The sequence below is a fragment of the Lemur catta genome, chromosome 4 (genome assembly GCF_020740605.2).
Source record: "Lemur catta isolate mLemCat1 chromosome 4, mLemCat1.pri, whole genome shotgun sequence".
Taxonomy (NCBI): Eukaryota; Metazoa; Chordata; class Mammalia; order Primates; family Lemuridae; genus Lemur; species Lemur catta.
In genome coordinates this window covers 46984831-47002807 of record NC_059131.1, presented here as the reverse complement: position 1 = coordinate 47002807, position 17977 = coordinate 46984831, and the positions used below count along the sequence as shown (strand labels likewise).

The window sequence follows — 17977 nt, the reverse complement described above, 5'->3', positions numbered from 1 at the left end:
ACCTTGGCAGGGTGGAAATACCTGGCTCTTCTCCTCCCCGGGGCTGACCTGTCCTGTGCCTGTGGTCTGTGCTCATCTATGAAATAAACTAACGGGTGGCGGACATTTTTTTTCCATTTGCCTGCTCGAGCTACCCTCCAACATTATCTTCCAAAAACCTGCAAGAGTTTAGGTAAACAGATGGCTTCAAATTGTTTTGACCCCAAAATAAAATGACATTTTAATTTCACCTTTCACACTTTGCTTCACCAAAGAGCAACTAATACCAGTATCCGAGAACTGGAATCGCAACTAGTGGGCACCATTTTCTTCTGGATTGGCTGTTCACCTTTTATCCAATTCATAAAGAATATTACTGATAGAACATTACATGGCAAGATTTAGATATGTATAATTTAAACCTGGCAGAAAATAAGATTTGCCAGAAAACGTACAAAGGCAGAAGCTGTAGTCACTAAAATGTTATGTGAACAAAAAAATAATTTGTAATATTTACACAAAAAGAACTGATCCCAATGGAAACAGTTCATTAAAATGTAAATGGAAAAGTACTCTATGTAGATAATTGATCATAAATTGGCCTAAAAGAATTTGAGCCAGAGAGTAATTTCACAATGGAACTCTTCAGAATTAATATAATGCTTATTAAAATATTTGTCTTTTGCGGGACACAGTGGCTCATGGCCGTAGTCTAAGCAATTCAGGAGGCTGAGGCAGGAGGATCGCTTGAGCCCAGGAGCTCCAGGCCGCAGTGAGCTGTGATCGCACCACTGTACTCCAGCCTGGCCAACAGAGTGAGACCCTATGTCAAAAAAAAAAAAAAAAAAGAAGTCTTTAAAACTGAGGCAATGGGTAAAAGATTGTTGGGGAAGAAGATATTCACACAATATCCTCAGTTTAATTATTAATTACAAAAGCAAAAAGTTATCTTTACAGTGGAGAAATCTATCACCTTAACCAAATGCTCAAACTCAGCATTACCAATAAGGGAGGAAACTGAAGATACACCATCACCTATGTAGTATTCCTGCCAAAAATGCTTAATCTGAATCTAATCATGAGAAAGGGACAGTTTGCAAAATGGGCTTGGCCTGGACTCTTTAAACATAAACATGTCATGAATGCCAAAAGAAGACTAAGATGTGACAACTATAATAATCAATGCATGATCCTAGATTAGCTCCTGGATCCAACACAGTTTAAAAAGACATAATTGGGGGACTTTAAATTGCGTTTCAGACTGCATATTAGAAAATATTTTATCAATGTTAAATTTTTCTAATGATTGTATTCTTCTTTGGAGATACATGCTGAAATGTGTATGAGTAAAGCATCATGATGTCTGCAATTAACTCAGCTAGTTCAGGGGGAAAAAATAGAAAAAGCCAAGTGTGGCAAAATGTTGACAACTGGTGACTCTTGGTGAAGAGTATCTGAGAGTTCATTGCACTATTTTTGCAACTCTTGTAAGTTTGAAACTTTTTTCAAAATAAAAGTTTTGGGGGGGGAGGTAGAATTCAATCTGACTCTAAATCCTTAGAGTCAGAGCAGTGGGCTCTACCCCTCTGTAAACTTACAGCACATTTATTGAACATCTACGGACTGTCCCACTCCGCTCTATGTTGGAGTGACTATAAAAATGAGTTAGACACAGGGCTCAGGGGCTAGCGAGGGGCCTGTGTGAATTCATCTTCCTGACATGCGCAGAGCACCCTGGGGATACATACGGAGGAGTCCTAGTCAAGTTACGTTTGCTCTGCCCCGCCACCTGGGGCAGTACCCACCTGAGTGTCTGTGGTAAGCAGCCTCTAAGGTGACCCGCACCTGTCACTGCCTCTTGGGATTCATGCCCTTGTGTAATCCCTCCCTTTGAATGTAGGCTGGACCTGGTGACTTGCTGCCAATGAACGGAAGACAGCAAAAGAGATGGGATGTCAACTTGTAGGGTTAGGTTACCAGAAGAAGACTTGCCCATTTCCTTACTAGTGTCTCTTTCTTTCTCTCTCTCTCTCTCTGTCTCTGTTCCTCCCTCTCTCTGAACCTCGCGTGGAGGAAGCAAGCAAGTTTACACACCGGGAAGCTGCACTAGTGTATCATAGAGTAAATTCCAGGCAGTGGGACTGTTGGGCCGACAGGTGCATAAACTTACGGTTTTGACAGAAATAAAGACTCACCAATTTATACAGTTGGCCCTTGAACAATGTAGGGAGGAGGTTTTTCAAGGGTCAAGTGTACTTCCATGTAATGAGAATGCTTTCCCACCTCTTCGTCCCCTGACCAGTATCATCCCTTTCTAATCTTCAATGGCCTGATAGAGAAAAAAATCATATCTTATTGATTTGATTTAGATTTCTTTCTTTCTTTCTTTCTTTTTTTTTGAGACAGAGTCTCACTTTGTTGCCCGGGCTAGAGTGAGTGCCGTGGCATCAGCCCAACTCACAGCAACCTCAAACTCCTGGGCTTAAGCGATCCCACTGCCTCAGCCTCCCGAGTAGCTGGGACTACAGGCATGTGCCACCATGCCCGGCTAATTTTTTCTATATATATTTTTAGTTGTCCAAATAATTTTTATTTCTATTTTTAGTAGAGACGGGGTCTCGCTCAGGCTGGTCTCGAACTCCTGACCTCGAGCGATCCACCCGCCTCGGCCTCCCAGAGGGCTAGGATTACAGGCATGAGCCACCGCGCCCGGCCTAGATTTCTTTTTATGAAGTCAGGATGAGCATCTAAAATTTTTTGGCTATTTATTTTTCCACCTATACATATTATCTTTGCCAATTTAAAACTAGGAAATTCATATTTTTCTTATGGCTATGGTTGAAATAATTTCTTTTGCATCTAAATGTTCTTAATCATTGCTCTATAAAATAAGGAAATCATCCTTTTGTCATAAATTTTGGTTTGTTTGTTTTTAGAGACAGGGTCTCACTTGGTCACCCAGGCTAGAGTGCAGTAGCACAATCATGGCTCACTGTAACCTCAAACTCCTGGGCTCAAGTAAGCCTCCCACCTCAGCCTCCTAAGTAGCTGGGACTACAAGTGCGCACCATCATGCCCAGCTAAATTTTTTATTTTTTGTAGAGACAGGGTCTTGCTATGTTGCCTAAGCTGGTCTCAAACTCCTGGCCTCAAACAATCCTCATGCCTTGGCCTCCCAAATTGCTGGGATGACAGGCATGAGCCACAATGCCCAGCCTGCCATAAATGTTATTTTTAAAGGGCTTTCCCAACACAACAATTACCAAAGTCAATACTGCTGGGACTGGGGATCCTTGGCCCTATGTTTGGTGCAACAGTGACAAACAGGGAGATTGGGCAAATAGGTAAATAAGGTGCACATGATGGAAGCCAGGCTTCTCGTTATTGGAGAAGGGAGTTACAAATATCAAGAGGGTAAAACTAGAATAAACTCTACTGGGTTGGAATTGGAAGTACCAGTATGAGCTCATGGTCTTTCAGTTAATATAAGGATAGAGGCAGGGCACGGTGGCTCACGCCTGTAATCCTAGCACTCTGGGAGGCTAAGGCAGGCGGATTGTTTGAGCTCAGGAGTTCGAGACCAGCCTGAGCAAGAGCGAGACCCTGTCTCTACTAAAAATAGAAAGAAATTATATGGACAGCTAAAAATATATATAGAAAAATTAGCTGAGCATGGTGGCGCATGTCTGTAGTCCCAGCTACTTGGGAGGCTGAGGCAGGAGGATTGCTTGAGCCCAAGAGTTTGAGGTTGCTGTGAACTAGGCTGATGCCACGGCACTCTAGCCTGGGCAACACAGTGAGGCTCTGTCTCAAAAAAAAAAAAAAAAAAAGGATAGATAGCTATAGAAATGGATATTGTGGCCCACAGTTGTGTTTTTTTTGACACTTTTCAAAAGGTGTCATCTCCTTGCCCTTGAATGTGGGCTGGACTTAGTGACTTGCTTCTAACCAATAGAATCTGGTAGAAGTGATGCCAGGTGACTTCCGAGACTAGGTCCATAAAAAGGATACAGCATTCACCTTGTTCTGTCTCTGTCTCTGTCTCTGTGCTTGACCTGGGAACCCAGCCACCAATTAGTGAGGAAGCCCCAGTCTCATGGACAGGCCCATGTGTAGGTGTTCTGGCCACAGTGCCTGAGCTGACAGCCAACAGTGACTGTCCCATGTGTGGAGGAACAAGCCCTAGCCTTCAAGTCTTCCAGACTCAAGGACCCAAATCATGAGGCAAAAACAAGCCCTCTCCACTGTGCCCAGTTTGAATTCCTGGCCCATATAAGCCATAAGAGATAATACATAATTATTAATTACCTAAGTCACTAAGTTATGAAGTAATTGGTTACACAGCAATAGATAACACATCCATATGTCTGTGTATATGTGTCTGTATGGTTCATACGTATATTTCCCACCTCTGTCCCCTGAGACAGTCTAGAAACAATGATAACCCAGGAGCAATCAGCACACCTAGTGCACAGATCTTGGATTCTGAATGCCGTTCTCCACTAAACAAATGTCTCATTCCAGGTCTGGGGCAGAGAAAGAACAAGATGAGCCTGGAACATCATCACAGCACATGCCTCCTGATGTGATGCACTCAGAACACAAGATTGCTTCTGGAATATTCCTGCCAGGACACATGACCTGCATCTAACCATGGAGAAATATCAGGCAGACCCAACAGTGAGGGACCTTCTACAAAGCAACTGGCCTGTAATCTTCAAAAGTCTCAAGGACAGAAAAGTCAAAGAAAGACTGAGGAACTGGTCCAAATCCAAGGAGCCTAAAGAGACGTGACAACTAAATGGAAAGTGTCCTGAATTGGATCCTGGACCTATAAAGATTAGTAACTGGGACACTGGCAAATTTTGAATGGGAATCACAGATTAGACAGTAATAGTGGCTCAATGTTAATTGATGGTTGACCTGCGGTTATCTGGGAGAATATCCCAGATTTTCAGAAATATGTGCTGAAGTACTAAGGGCAAATGATACATAATGTTTGCATCTCACTCTCAAATGCTTAAAAAATATGACTGGGCATTTATGGAGAGAGAAAATGACAAGACAAATGTGGCAAACTGTTAACTGAGGAGTATGAGGAACACATAGGGGTTCTTTGTACCATTCTTGCAACTCTTCTATAAATTTGAAATTATTTCAGTATAAAAGTTTTTTAAAAATAGGCATTCCCAGTTTGTTGTTGGTGTTTTAACTTTGTTATTTTTTGCTAAATGAAAGTTTTTGAAAAAATAGTCTAATTTGTCAAGCTTTTCCCTTTTGGCTTTGGGTAATGTGTCCTGCTTGGGGTAGTCATTTGAAGAAAGTCCCCGGGTCAACAGCTAATTAAAGAGGTAAGGGGCAAGTTTCATCCCACCTTTGCAAGAGAAATACCAATGGGTGTGGAGAAAAAACTGCTCAACTTTTCTCTGGAGCCATAGCTTAGGAGATGGAAGCAGGGAGTCCTACAGCTTCACTGCTCACTGGGCATCTTCGGCTGAATCTCTGGCCAACACTTCAAATTCAACAGAGCTATAACCCACCTACTCTTTTTGCCCAAACTAGTCACTTCTCTGACTTTTCTATTTCTGACAGTCTCTCAGGTGTCCAAACTCAGGAGCCATCTTTGCATTCTCCTGTTCTTCCCACATCTAACCAGGAACTGATGTTCTTCAGTCTTCATATTCTCATTATGTTGTCACCTCCTCTTCCTGAACTACATCCTCTAAATCTGAATTGTCACTACAGCCACCTCCATTTGCCTCCTAGTTGCTACTTTCCAATAACCTACTCCTAGAGGGACATTCGCATGGATTTCCTCCATCGCTCCCTTAGCATGTTTATTATAGTGTTACTTAAAAATATGTAGAAACATAAAGTTGGATATCAACTCCTTCTCCTCGGAGCTTTCATTCAACTCTAAAACAAAAATAAATTTACAAATCCAATACAAACAAAAGCACGGAACCAATAAAATCCAAATTAACATTTAATCTCAGATGCTGTTCTGGTGACTGTACTGCTATTCACATTATAGTAGTGATACGGATGGCTTTCTGATATTCCATGTGCCTGTACTGTTGTAGGTACTGATGGCCACTTTCCTCACCATTTTCTTCTATTGGAATTTCTACAAAGCCTTGGTTAGTACAGTCACCAGGAAATTGGCCTCCACTTGGACATAGATAGACCATTTAGGCATTAATTCCTCTTCTATTCTTGTCTCATCAGCTTGTGACAAAGCAACTTGGTTCCATAAACACAGATGCAGATAGGAGCAATGGAACCATGAAATCATATGGAAAGACACAACTATAAGTGGTTACTTAGATAAGTCTGAACTTTCTTAAACTAATACCTTAAATATTCACAGTGGCATTATTCACAAAAACCAAAAGGTGGAAGCAACCTAAGTGTCCATCAGTGGATGAAGGGATAAACAAAATGTGGTGTAAACATACAAATGGAATATTATTCAGACTTAAAAAGGAAGGAAAATTCTAACACATGGGTGAACCTTGAGGACGTTACGCTAAATGAAACAAGCCAGCCACAAAAGGACACGTAAGTAAGATTCCACTTATATGAGGTATCTAAAGTAGTCAAATTCATAGAGACAAAGTAGAATGTGGTTGCCCAGGACTTGGGGAGGAGGGATAGGGGAATTAGAGTTAGGATAGTTTCAGTTTTATAAGATGAAAAGGGTTCTGTGGATGGATAGTGGTGATGGTTGTACAACAATGTGAATGTACTTAACACTATTGAACTGTATAATTAAAAATTGTTACAATGGTAAGTTTTATGTTGTGTGTTTTACCACAATTAAAAGTTTAAAAATGTCATATCAAGTGTTAAGACCAAAATTTTTAAATGCTTGTGGAGAACTCATGGACTCTGAATCAATATTCCTGCAGGCACCTTTCCCACAGTCCACACGGCTTTGATCCATTCTCCAGCCTACACCCGCAGCCTGGGATTCTAAAAGAACCCCACTCTGATTTCTCATACACATCACTATTACCTCTCAACTCTCCTCCACACCAGTCTTCAACTTCAGCTAACTGGTGTCCACCAAACTTGACACATGTCCTCATCTCTTTGCCTTGGCTCATGTCTCTCCTCATTTGCTTTTATCATCTAATCTTTCCATTTGACTAAGTCATCCTTTCCTCCTCACAGTAGGATGGTCCCAGCCCACAGGGACTTCCCCCATGTCAGAAGGTATCAATTCACCCCACTTGGCATTAGTCACACATTCTAAATTATTTCACCACTCATCTTCCCAATCATTCAACAAACATGCATAGAACATATGCCACATACAACAACATGCTAGGCCCTTGAATCAAACGCTACATTTTCTTTTTGTCTCTTTCATAGCCCCTTGCACATTTCATCAATGTTTATTATAGTCATGAGGAAGATGTCATACCAGTCTGTACTGTCATATTCCACATATGGACACCAAATTTTAAACTACTGAAATCAAGAACAGTATAATATCAGGACTTGCCTAAAGTAACAAGATATTTTGTTGTTGGGAGTAGTGTGTTTTTTGTATCAAACTTCAAATGCAGTTGTCAGTACAAGAAAGGTTTTAAGACTGACTTTAATGGGGATTATGTAGTAGAAGACCCTAGCCCTGGTTACTGGAAGGTTCCATGACAATAGCTGTAATGTTATTTGGTCATGAATGCCTGTGATCAGAGAAAGCATCCAGAACACATACTGTTTAATTAGCCTATCCCCCTTTAAGATAGACAAATGGCCAATAAACATATGAAAAACTGCTTGACATCACTAATCATCAGGGAAATGCAAATTAAAACCCAATGCAGTTATCATCTTACTCCTGTTAGAATGGCTTTGATTAAAAACTTCAAAAACAATAGATGCTGGTGCGGATGCAGAGACAAAGAAACGCTTATACACTGTTGGTGGGACTGCAAATTAGTGCAACCTCTATGGAAAACAGTATGGAGATTTCTCAAAGATCTAAAAGTAGATGTACCATTTGATCCAACAATCCCACTACTGGGTATCTACCCAAGGGAAAAGAAGTCATTTTATCAAAAAGACACTTGCACTCGAATGTTTATTGCAGCACAAGTCACAATTACAAAGATCTGGAATCAACCCCAGTGCCCATCAATTTATGAGCGGATTAACAAAATGGGGTGTATGTATACCATGGAGTACCACTCAGCCATAAAAAAGGATGAATTAATGCCTTTTGCAGCAATTTGGAAGGAATTGGAGACCATTATACTAAGCGAAGTATTTCAAGAATGGAAAAACAAACACCGCATTTGCTCTCTAATAAATTGGAACTGATAGGCACATGTACACAAAGGGAAGTAAAAGTCATTGAAAATCAAGCGGGGGGGGGGGGTGGGGGGATAGGAGGAGAGGGACAAAAACCTACCTCATTGGTACAATGAACACTATTTGGGTGATGGGAACACTTATAGCCTTGATTCAAGCCATGTAACAAAAACATTTGTATATCCTTAATATTCTGGGAAAAAAATTATCCAGAGAGGGCAATGAGGAATAATTTATTTTTTCCAATTTTAAATGTACTAAAATATTGATAGGCCGGGCACGGTGGCTCACGCCTGTAATCCTAGCACTCTGGGAGGCCAAGGCGGGTGGATTGCTCGAGGTCAGGAGTTCAAGACCAGCCTGAGTGAGACTCCATCTCTACTAAAAATAGAAATAAAAATTATCTGGACAACTAAAAATATATATAGAAAAAATTAGCCGGGCATGGTGGCACATGCCTGTAGTCCCAGCTACTTGGGAGGCTGAGGCAGTAGGATCGCTTAAGCCCAGGAGTTTGAGGTTGCTGTGAGCTAGGCTGACGCCATGGCACTCACTGTAGCCCGGGCAACAAAGTGAGACTCTGTCTCAAAAAAAAAAAAAAAAAAGAAATATTGATAGAATACATTAAAAATCCCCCTTGAATATGATTTACCTGATAGACATGTGCACAAACACAAATAACTTTATTCACATGTTAGAACAGTGTTTGAGTAGACAGAGTTTTAAGCACACTTAATACAATCAATTTCTTGAACTCATTTGATTTTTAAAAAACTATATTCAAGCTCTGAGTATTTTACTTATAGAATTTTGCATGTGACTCATTTCTTTCTACACAAAGGTAAAATACTACCTGTATTTGCTTAATTCCCCATTATTTTGCTGTTTCAACATGATTTTGTACCCTCAGTCATTTCAATGTTAGTCAAAGGTTACACTTTCTTTCATTCTTAGCCTTTTTTGAGCTTCATTTTCTCTCTTTATGTTCTCTGGTATAGCTTCGAGGCGTAGGGTATTCATTCCCAAGATCCACAACAATTACCTCCCTAGAAAACGTCACTCCTTTTAAAGGTCTTTTTGGGTTTTCAGAAACTGAATGAGTTCTACTGAGAGGTACAGTTGTTTTCCGCAAATTGTCATTCTGCAAGAGAATGGGACAAACACTATAAATGATCATGTCATGAACGTAACAAGCTCTGCTTTTAAAAATATAGGCTATAATATTATCAGAGTGGTCCTGGGGCATTAAAAGAAATATATATATATAGACTTCTGTTAATGAGAAACAGAAAAAGTATTTCTAAAGGATTTAGGAAAGTGGCGATAATCCACCATGATCACATTTTCATTTTCCTCTGCTTATAAAAGCACGCGCTGACATATTCAAATAACGTTTAGTGATATGTTATTTTCCCTGCGAAGTGGTCAAACCTAAAAGCCACCTGGACCTCTGTCGTGGACTGGGCATTGTCATGTGGTGGGAGGGCATGTGCACTGTTCTTATCAGGGAGCTCGAGAAGGCCTGGCCACGTTGTGCTTATGCAGAGGGAGCCTGGAACTAGCACAGGGACGTGCGGTCTGGTCCTGACTCGGCCACAGTGGAGAAGTAAACAATTCATCTCATTTTCTCATCAGTAATAGGTTGGACCCCTATATAATCTCTTGCAGCTCTAAGATCCTAGGATTCTGAGAAAAATAAACTGAAGGGGAATTAATAAGAAAAGCACAAATGGAACAATGAAGATAAGCAAGTTTCTAGGCTTGGCATACGTAAATGGTTTAATGACATGAATCAACAGGCTAAGAAGAATGGTTTAAATGACTGTGGACACTGGACTCATTCTAGGAACAAACCTAAGTTACAGGCAACTCCATCCTTTGTTATTACACCTAGCTGAGCAATTCACCTCCTTTGCAATCACTCTAACCTGCCCCTTCAGAGTGGAAAAACACATCACCTCTTGACCGGTTTCTTCAGCATTTTCATCCTCCTCTTTTACTTGGTCCTCTTCTTCATCCACGTCCCGTCCAGGTGAAGAGGGTATGGTCATCATTTCCTTACTGTGTCTCTGGACAAGAATGCCAGGCCTCACTGGCATGATTTGTATTATGTCCCTGGAAAATCAGTCAGCAGGGTTTTAAAAATGCATGCATCTTGGTCACCAGTACTACACACAAAAATGGCTTTCTGCCACATCCTAAGAAAGAGACTTACTTTCCCTGGTCTCCTGGATTATTCGTCTCCGCACTGGCAGCTACACAGTCTACACCTCTGTTAGCATCTGTACAAGGAAGTTTTTCTACCTCTTCGTTTCTCTTGCTTTGGAAACTGAAAGCAAACAAGCAAAATGAAAAAAAAAAAAAAATCAGAAAAGGAACAATGGCCCTGATTTTAAGGTATGGCATAGAAACTATACCTTTTTTAAATTTTATTTTAGTTTTTATGTTACTTTATTTTTTACATTTGCCTTTTAATTACATTACTTTTATTTTTTTATTTCAGAATATTATGGGGGTACACATGCTTTGGTCACATAAATTGCCTTTGCACCACCTGAGTCAAAGCTACAAGTGTGCCCATCCCCCAGACAGTGCACACAGCACCCAGCCCCACCCCACCCCTCCCAGCTGCCCAACACCCGATGAATGTCACTTTTAAAGAGGAAATTAGCATTTCTAAAACCGTGAAATGGAAAGAGTAGATAGCTATGGCATTATTAATTGTTCTATTTTAAATTGTTTAATATTATATTATTTCTAGATACATTTGTTAGTGTGACTTGAAATCTGACCCCAATTTATCAGCATGGATTATTACCATTTATATAAAAAAACCATCAATAAAAGGAGGATGCAAATGAGGCAAATTAGAAGGATGATGAAGAAAGTGACTGCTGTGGTTTCAAAGGTCATACGGTTAGCTAGCAGACTCATCTACTCTCACAATCACAGATTGTCCAAATATTCTTTTCCAGCTCAGTTTGAATGTAGTTCTCTTGTTAAGTTTTCTAGAATAAAAGGCTGTTGTCCTTGTTCTTTTGATCAGTTCAGCTTCATAAAAGATGTTCTGCTTGTTTCAATGCAGTTGACTCACACTGGCTAATTTCTCTCCATAAATTTGGTGGGGGCTGAGGTGGCCGGAGGGGAGACTGAGCTGGGACACGTGTGATCACTCAGTTCACCTCCCCTCACCCCAAAAACTATCAGAATCCAGAAGAGAGAAGAATCCGAGCAGCCGGAGCTGAGCCCAGCTCCCCATTCTTTTCTCTTCAGTGACATCACAGAATCACAGAGCCCTGGAGTTAGAGAGCCCAGAGCGCCAGCCCAGCCCAGCCTACCACCCAGGGGCAGGAGAACCACTGAACTCTCCTCTGGCTGTCACCTGTCTGTCCTCTCCTCTGAGAGGTTCAGCAAGGAGGCCACATGGTATTGTCTGTATCATTCTTTAGGCAAGGACTTTCTTCCTACTCTCCAAACACCATCATTCCTTTCCTAACCCAAGCCTGTTTCTTTTATTGCTTCTTTCACAGACCATGATCAATTGGTCTACTTCCTTCTTATAAAATCCCTCTCAATAGCCCCAAGGACAAGAATCAACTTACTTCTTAATGGTGCTCTTTCCAGGCTAAATAGCCCATGTCCTTCTAACCCGGCCTCACTGGGCCTACTTCCTGGACACACAATAGAACAGACAGCTCTAAAGGCCATGGCTGAGGAGGCCAGAGTGGGACAAGACGGTCAGAGTGAAGATGGCCCTGGCCCAACCTGACTTCAGGTAAAAATGACTGACGCCCATAACAAGGAGGGAGAAGGTGGAGCTAGGATTTTCTGAGAAGAAAAGGAGAGTACAAAACAACATGGCAGCTGCTGGCAACCACATCTAGAAAAGTCAGAGGTGAGCCTTGGGGGGCGGGGCAGGGATCTTGGTCTGTTTTGTGATGCTCTAACAGAATACCACAGACTGGGTAATTGATAACAGAAATTTATTTCTCACAGTTCTGGGGCCTGGGAAGTCCAAGATCAAGGCACTTGCAGATTAGGGCCTGGTCTCTCTGTTTCCGAGATGGTGCTCTGAATGCTGGTCCTCTGGAGAGGAGGCACAGTATGCCCTTACATGGCAGAAGAGCAAAGGCTGTGGACCCACTCCCATGAGCCCTTTTTCATAATGGCAATGATCCATTCTGAGGGCAGAACTCTCAGGAACTAAATACCTCCCAAGGCCCCATCTCTCAACACTGTTGCACTGGAGATTCCAACACATGAATTTTGGAGGGGACTCAGTCAAGCCATAGCAGGGGGTCTTAGGACTGCAGTGACACTGGCTCCCCTCCAGAAGGGCAGGGACTGTGGCTTCTTTATCTTTGGATGCTCCACCAAGTAAGAACCTGCACATTCCATAAATGTTGAATGAACAGGAAGGTGGGATGTGGGGTGTGATGTGTGTAAACATAAGTAGAATTTGTTGGAGGGCTCAGGTCTAGGCTGATTTTGCAGAATATGTGAATATCTGAGCCACTCCTGGCAGAGTCAGCAGAATTCCTGGACAGTTTCTCCAGCCAAGGCTCCCAGAAGAAGATTCAAAACCCCTCTCGCACTCTTTATTATTATTATTATTATTATACATTGCTGCCAGACAAGACTTGAAGAACCCAAATCTGCTCATATGTCATGTACACATAAAAGCTTTTTTCTGGGGAGATGGAAATGTATCAATCTACCGGTGGTTACACAGGTAGAAATGGTCCCTGACTAACAACAGTTCTTACAATTTTTCAACTTTATGATAGTGTGAAAGCAATACACATTCAGTAGAAACTGTACTTCAAATTTTGAATTTTGATCTTTTCCCGGGTTTAGTGGTATGCTGTACAATATTGTCTTGTGATGCTGAGCTGCGGCAGTGAGCTGCGGCTCCCAGTCAGCCATGCGATCCCATGGGTAAACAGCCGATACTTTACAGTGCACTGTATTCAATAAATTACGTGAACTTTTCAACACTTTATTATAAAATAGGCTTTGTGTCAGATGTTTGCCCAGCTGTGGCCTAATGTAAGCGTTCTGAGCTGTTTAATGTAGGATAGGCTAAGCTATGATGTTTGACAGGTTAGGTGTATTAAATGCATTTTGACTTAGGATATTTTCAATTTAGAATGGGATTATCAGATATAATCCCATTGTAAGTCAAGAAGCATCTATGTATATAGTCATGTGCCCCATAATGATGCTTCAGTCAACAACAGACTGCATATGCAGGAATGGTTCCATAAGATTATAATGCCATATTTTTACTGTACCTTTTCTATGTTTAGATACACAAACACTTACCATTGTGTTACAATTGCCTACAGTATTCAGTATAGTGATATCCTACACAGGTGTATAGCCTAGGAGCAACAGGCTATACTATATAGCCTAGGTGAGCGGTAGGTTACATCATCTAGGTTTGTGTAAATACATTCTATGATATTTGCACAATGACAAAATTGCCTAATGACACATTTCTCAGGATGTGTCCCTGTCATTAATCGATGTATGACATATGTATAGCTATACCCATCAAACTGTGTATTTAGTATCAGTGCACTTACACCCTCTGCTGTTTGGATATTTATTATACCTGAAAAAGAGGGAAAAAGGGCCCCATCCCCATGCCTGACTTTGAGTGGGTAGTAAGAGTACTGCTGGATTAGAGGTCACTGATGCTAGCTGGCCCTGTCTCTAAGATTGTTTACCATACACATTCTAAGACTGGAGACCTATAACAAGGATATAGTAGTAGCAACACATGAGGGTTGATAAGACAGCATCATAAGGGCTTTCACTGAATGTAGCTTGGAGAATCAATACCTTAAATTTATATGTATAGTTAATATAATTCTGGAAAGTGGAGACTTATCCAACTTTTGTCTCTAAATCACACTTTAAATGCTCTGTACTATAAGCTCTGTCAGATTATGAGGCTGGCACTGTCCTGTATCAAAGCCACTATAAGAAAGGGAAACTAAAGACCAATATCCTTTATGAATATTGATGTAAAAATCCTCAAAAAAGTACTAGCAAACTAAATTCAGCAGCATATTAAAAGGATTATATACCATGACCAAGTGGGACTTATTACTGGAATGCAAGGACAGTTTAACATACAAAAATCAACCAATGGAATAAACCAAATAAACAGAGTGAAGGCAAAAAAACCACATGATCATCTCAACTGTTGCAGAAAAAGCATTTGGAAAAAGGTATCACTCTTTCATGATAAAACGATTCAACAAATGAGGAACAGAAGTAAACTACCTCAACATAATAAAGGCCATAAATGAAAACCCCACAACTAACATCATATGCAATGTTGAGAAAATATTTGTAAATCACATATCTGATAGTAGACTGATATACAGAATACATAAATAACTACAACTCAACAACAAAAAAAACCCAATTAAAAAATGGGCAAAGGGTTTCAATAGGTATTTCTCCAAAGAAGATATATAAATGACGAATAAATACCTGAGAAAAATGTTCATTATCACTAATCATTGGGGAAGGGAAGTACAAATCAAAACTATAATGTGATACTACTTCATATCCATTAGGAGGGGATATTATTTAAAAAAAGAAAGAAAGAAAAACAAAAACAAGTGTTGGTGAGGACGTGGAAAAACAGGAACCCCTGAGCATTGCCAGTGGGAATGTAAAATAGTGCAGTCGTTGTAGAAAACAGTATGGCATTTCCTAAAAAAATTAAATATAGAATTGCCACATGATGCAGCAATTCCACTTCTGGGTATATACACAAAAGAATTGAAAGCAGGGATTCACACAGATATTTGTATACCCATGTTCATAGCAGGATTACTCACAATAGCCAAAAGGTAGAAAAATCCAAATGTCCATTGGTGGATGAATAGCTAAAATGTGGTATATACATAAAATAGAATACTATTCAGCCTTAACAAGGAATGAAATTTGGTTCATGTTACAACACAGATGAACCTTGAAGACATTATGCTAAGCAAAGTACGCCAAACACAAAAGGACACGTATTATAGAATTCCACTTATATGACATACCTGGAACAGTCACATTCATAGACACAGAAAGTAGAATCACGGTTACCAGGGGCTCAGGTGAGGAGGAAATGGGAGTTAGTTTTTAATGGCTATAGCATTTCAGTTTAGGATGATGAAAAAATTCTGACGATGGATAGTGGTAATTAATGGTTGTACAGTAATGTGAATATACTTAATACTATGAACTACATGCTTAAAAATGGCTAAAATGGTAAATTTTTGTTATATATATTTTACCACAATTTTGAAAAATTATTTTTGGAACAAAGGAAAGAGAACTGATGTGTAAAGTGGTCCGGTCTGTGGCAGGCACTGGAAAAGTAAAACTACCAGCATATACAGATCTTGTTTCAATCTCCATCCATTTGTTCGATATGTTTGGCTTAAGCTGGTTTGAGTGGAGTTTATGGATCTTGCAAGCCAAGATTCCTGACCAACACAGTGTTGCAGCCAATATCACACTGCCTCCCTTTCTGAGCCCTTGACACAAGAGGCGTAGCACCCATTCATCATTTCCTGATCCTACTTTTTAGGAATTAAATAGGTTCCCTCCAACCCACGATGACAATCGAAATGAAATGGGTGCCCTTTCTCTTCCATAAAATGAGTGCAGCCTTTTCCGTACCTTGGCTAGTGAGGGTGCTTAGAGGTCCTATTTCAGGTTTTAGAAAGCTGAATGGAAGTTACTGAGAAACTCATCAACGGACTGTGATATTTAACAGGGCACTTGGATGGAAACTTTTTTTTCTTTTGCTTTAATGGTCCAAATCTGTCAGTTTTTACCTGAGGAAGAAAAGAAGAAAATGATATTAAACACCATGATAAATGGCTCATATTTCAGTACTATTTCCACAGAAGACAAAGGTTTTGTTGAAAAGCCTTTTATGATTTACAGTTAACCTTTTCATGAGGAAGGCATATATAAACCTCAGAAAGTCTACAGCTTGACAGGGTTTTTAATGTCACGGCATTAAACAATCCATTCATCAGCCTATTGTTTCTACAACAGAAAACACCACCATTTTCAAGGGTGTGTGTGCTAAGACAGCATGTCTCCCCGTAAGGAGGCACTAATCCCCAAATGCCACCATTCAGCAGAATAGCCTGCAAGCTGACTGCAAAAGATTTGGCAAATCTTTACACCTAGTATCTATTCATCTGGGATTGAAATGTCTTTGACAGAAAAAGTGTCAGAAACAGAGTACTGTTAATAATATTATGACCACCCAGAATTGGGTAAATACATTGCTGGCTTCAACCACACTAGCCACAATACCTATGTGCACACCCATTTCAGGGCACATTTTAAAGTACCTTGGCCCAGTGCTCTGCTACAGGCTTCATGAGGACAAGATGCAGAGTGGAGGATTCAGCCGCCATCGAGCCATCATTCCAGTGGTCCCATTCCATGCTTCTGATTTGAGGAGGGCCTATCTGGGCTGCAGGCAAAGGAGAATGCTCTTGCCATGTACTTGGGCATATTCTTCCTTGATCCCATGCTACAAGGTTAGTGAAGATCAAATTTCAAAGACTATGAAAACCAGATCAGCCTCTGATTCCACCTTCCTGAGATGTCTGGGAAACATACTAAAGCTGACCCAGCTCATCCATTCCAGGAGGCTTCCCAACCTTGCAATTCCATCCCAACGAAGAGGTGATGGGCCATTCCAGCTCACTTCAAAGGAGAAAGTTCTCCCCAGGATGTGTACAAGCTGAGCCTTTTGCACATTACCGGGTTCCCAAGCTCCCTCCCCATTCCCCATCCCTCTAGCAACTCACATCCCATAATAAGCAGTGAGACCATGACCAAGAGGTAGATGGGGACTGCCTTTGGTGTTTTATATTGGAAGCTCAAGCCTTAGAGACTGGGAGCACTGTCTCTGCCTGGGGGTGCTGCTGTGCGACGTGAAGCTGGCTCCACCTCTGCCGTCCACTCAACCTTAACAAGTTGGTGGCAGTGGGGTTTGTTCCTTTTTAATTGTCTTGTTCAATCCGCAAACTTTTTATTTCCTTTCAAACATAATTTCTAATCATTTGTACTGTTACAGTGTGTGTGTGTGTGTGTGTGTGTGTGTGTGTGTGCGCGTGCGCGCGCATGTATATATACATATATATATATATATATTATTCTTTTTCTTTCTTTTGAGAGATAGGGTCTTGCTCTGTCACACAGGCTAGAGTGCTGTGGCCATATTATAACTCACTATAACCTTAAACTCCTGGGTTCAAATGAGGACCTCAGGTGCATGCCACCATGCCTGGCTAATTTTTGTATTTTTTTGCTGCGTGTATGGGGTGTCTCACTATGTTGCTCAGGCTGGTCTCAAACTCCTGGCCTCTGGCCAGGTGCGGTGGCTCACGCCTGTAATCCTAGCACTCTGGGAGGCCAAGGCGGGTGGATTGCTCGAGGTCAGGAGTTTGAGACCAGCCTCAGCAAGAGCGAGACCCCGTCTCTACTAAAAATAGAAAGAAATTATCTGGTCAAACTCCTGGCCTCAAGCAATCCTCCCACTTCAGCCTCCCAAAGTGCTAGGATTACAGGTGTGAGCCACCGTGCCTGGCCGTATATATCTTATTTTAATCTGTTTGTTTTTATTCTTTTTCCT

General features: G+C 41.0%; 1 protein-coding gene across 1 annotated transcript; it reads right to left on the bottom strand.

The window, feature by feature from the left end:
- Positions 1-8917: 8917 nt before the first annotated feature.
- C4H2orf74 (chromosome 4 C2orf74 homolog) lies at positions 8918-11255 on the bottom strand. Its single transcript, XM_045549680.1, has 4 exons — positions 11120-11255; positions 10517-10630; positions 10260-10416; positions 8918-9442 (listed from the first exon to the last, which is right to left on the bottom strand). Exons 1-4 carry the CDS (start codon positions 11233-11235, stop codon positions 9269-9271), a joined length of 561 nt encoding a protein of 186 aa, XP_045405636.1. The 5' UTR covers positions 11236-11255; the 3' UTR covers positions 8918-9268.
- Positions 11256-17977: the final 6722 nt, after the last annotated feature.

Coding starts and splice junctions, on each gene's coding strand:
- C4H2orf74 (XM_045549680.1), bottom strand. CDS start 11,235: ATGAGTCTGCTAGCTAACCGTATGACCTTTGAAACCACAGCAGTCACT. Junction 10,631..11,119: donor ATGGTTTTTTTATATAAATG/GTAATAATCCAT, acceptor GTTTGCTTTCAG/TTTCCAAAGCAAGAGAAACG. Junction 9,443..10,259: donor CTGAAGAAACCGGTCAAGAG/GTGATGTGTTTT, acceptor ATTCTCTTGCAG/AATGACAATTTGCGGAAAAC.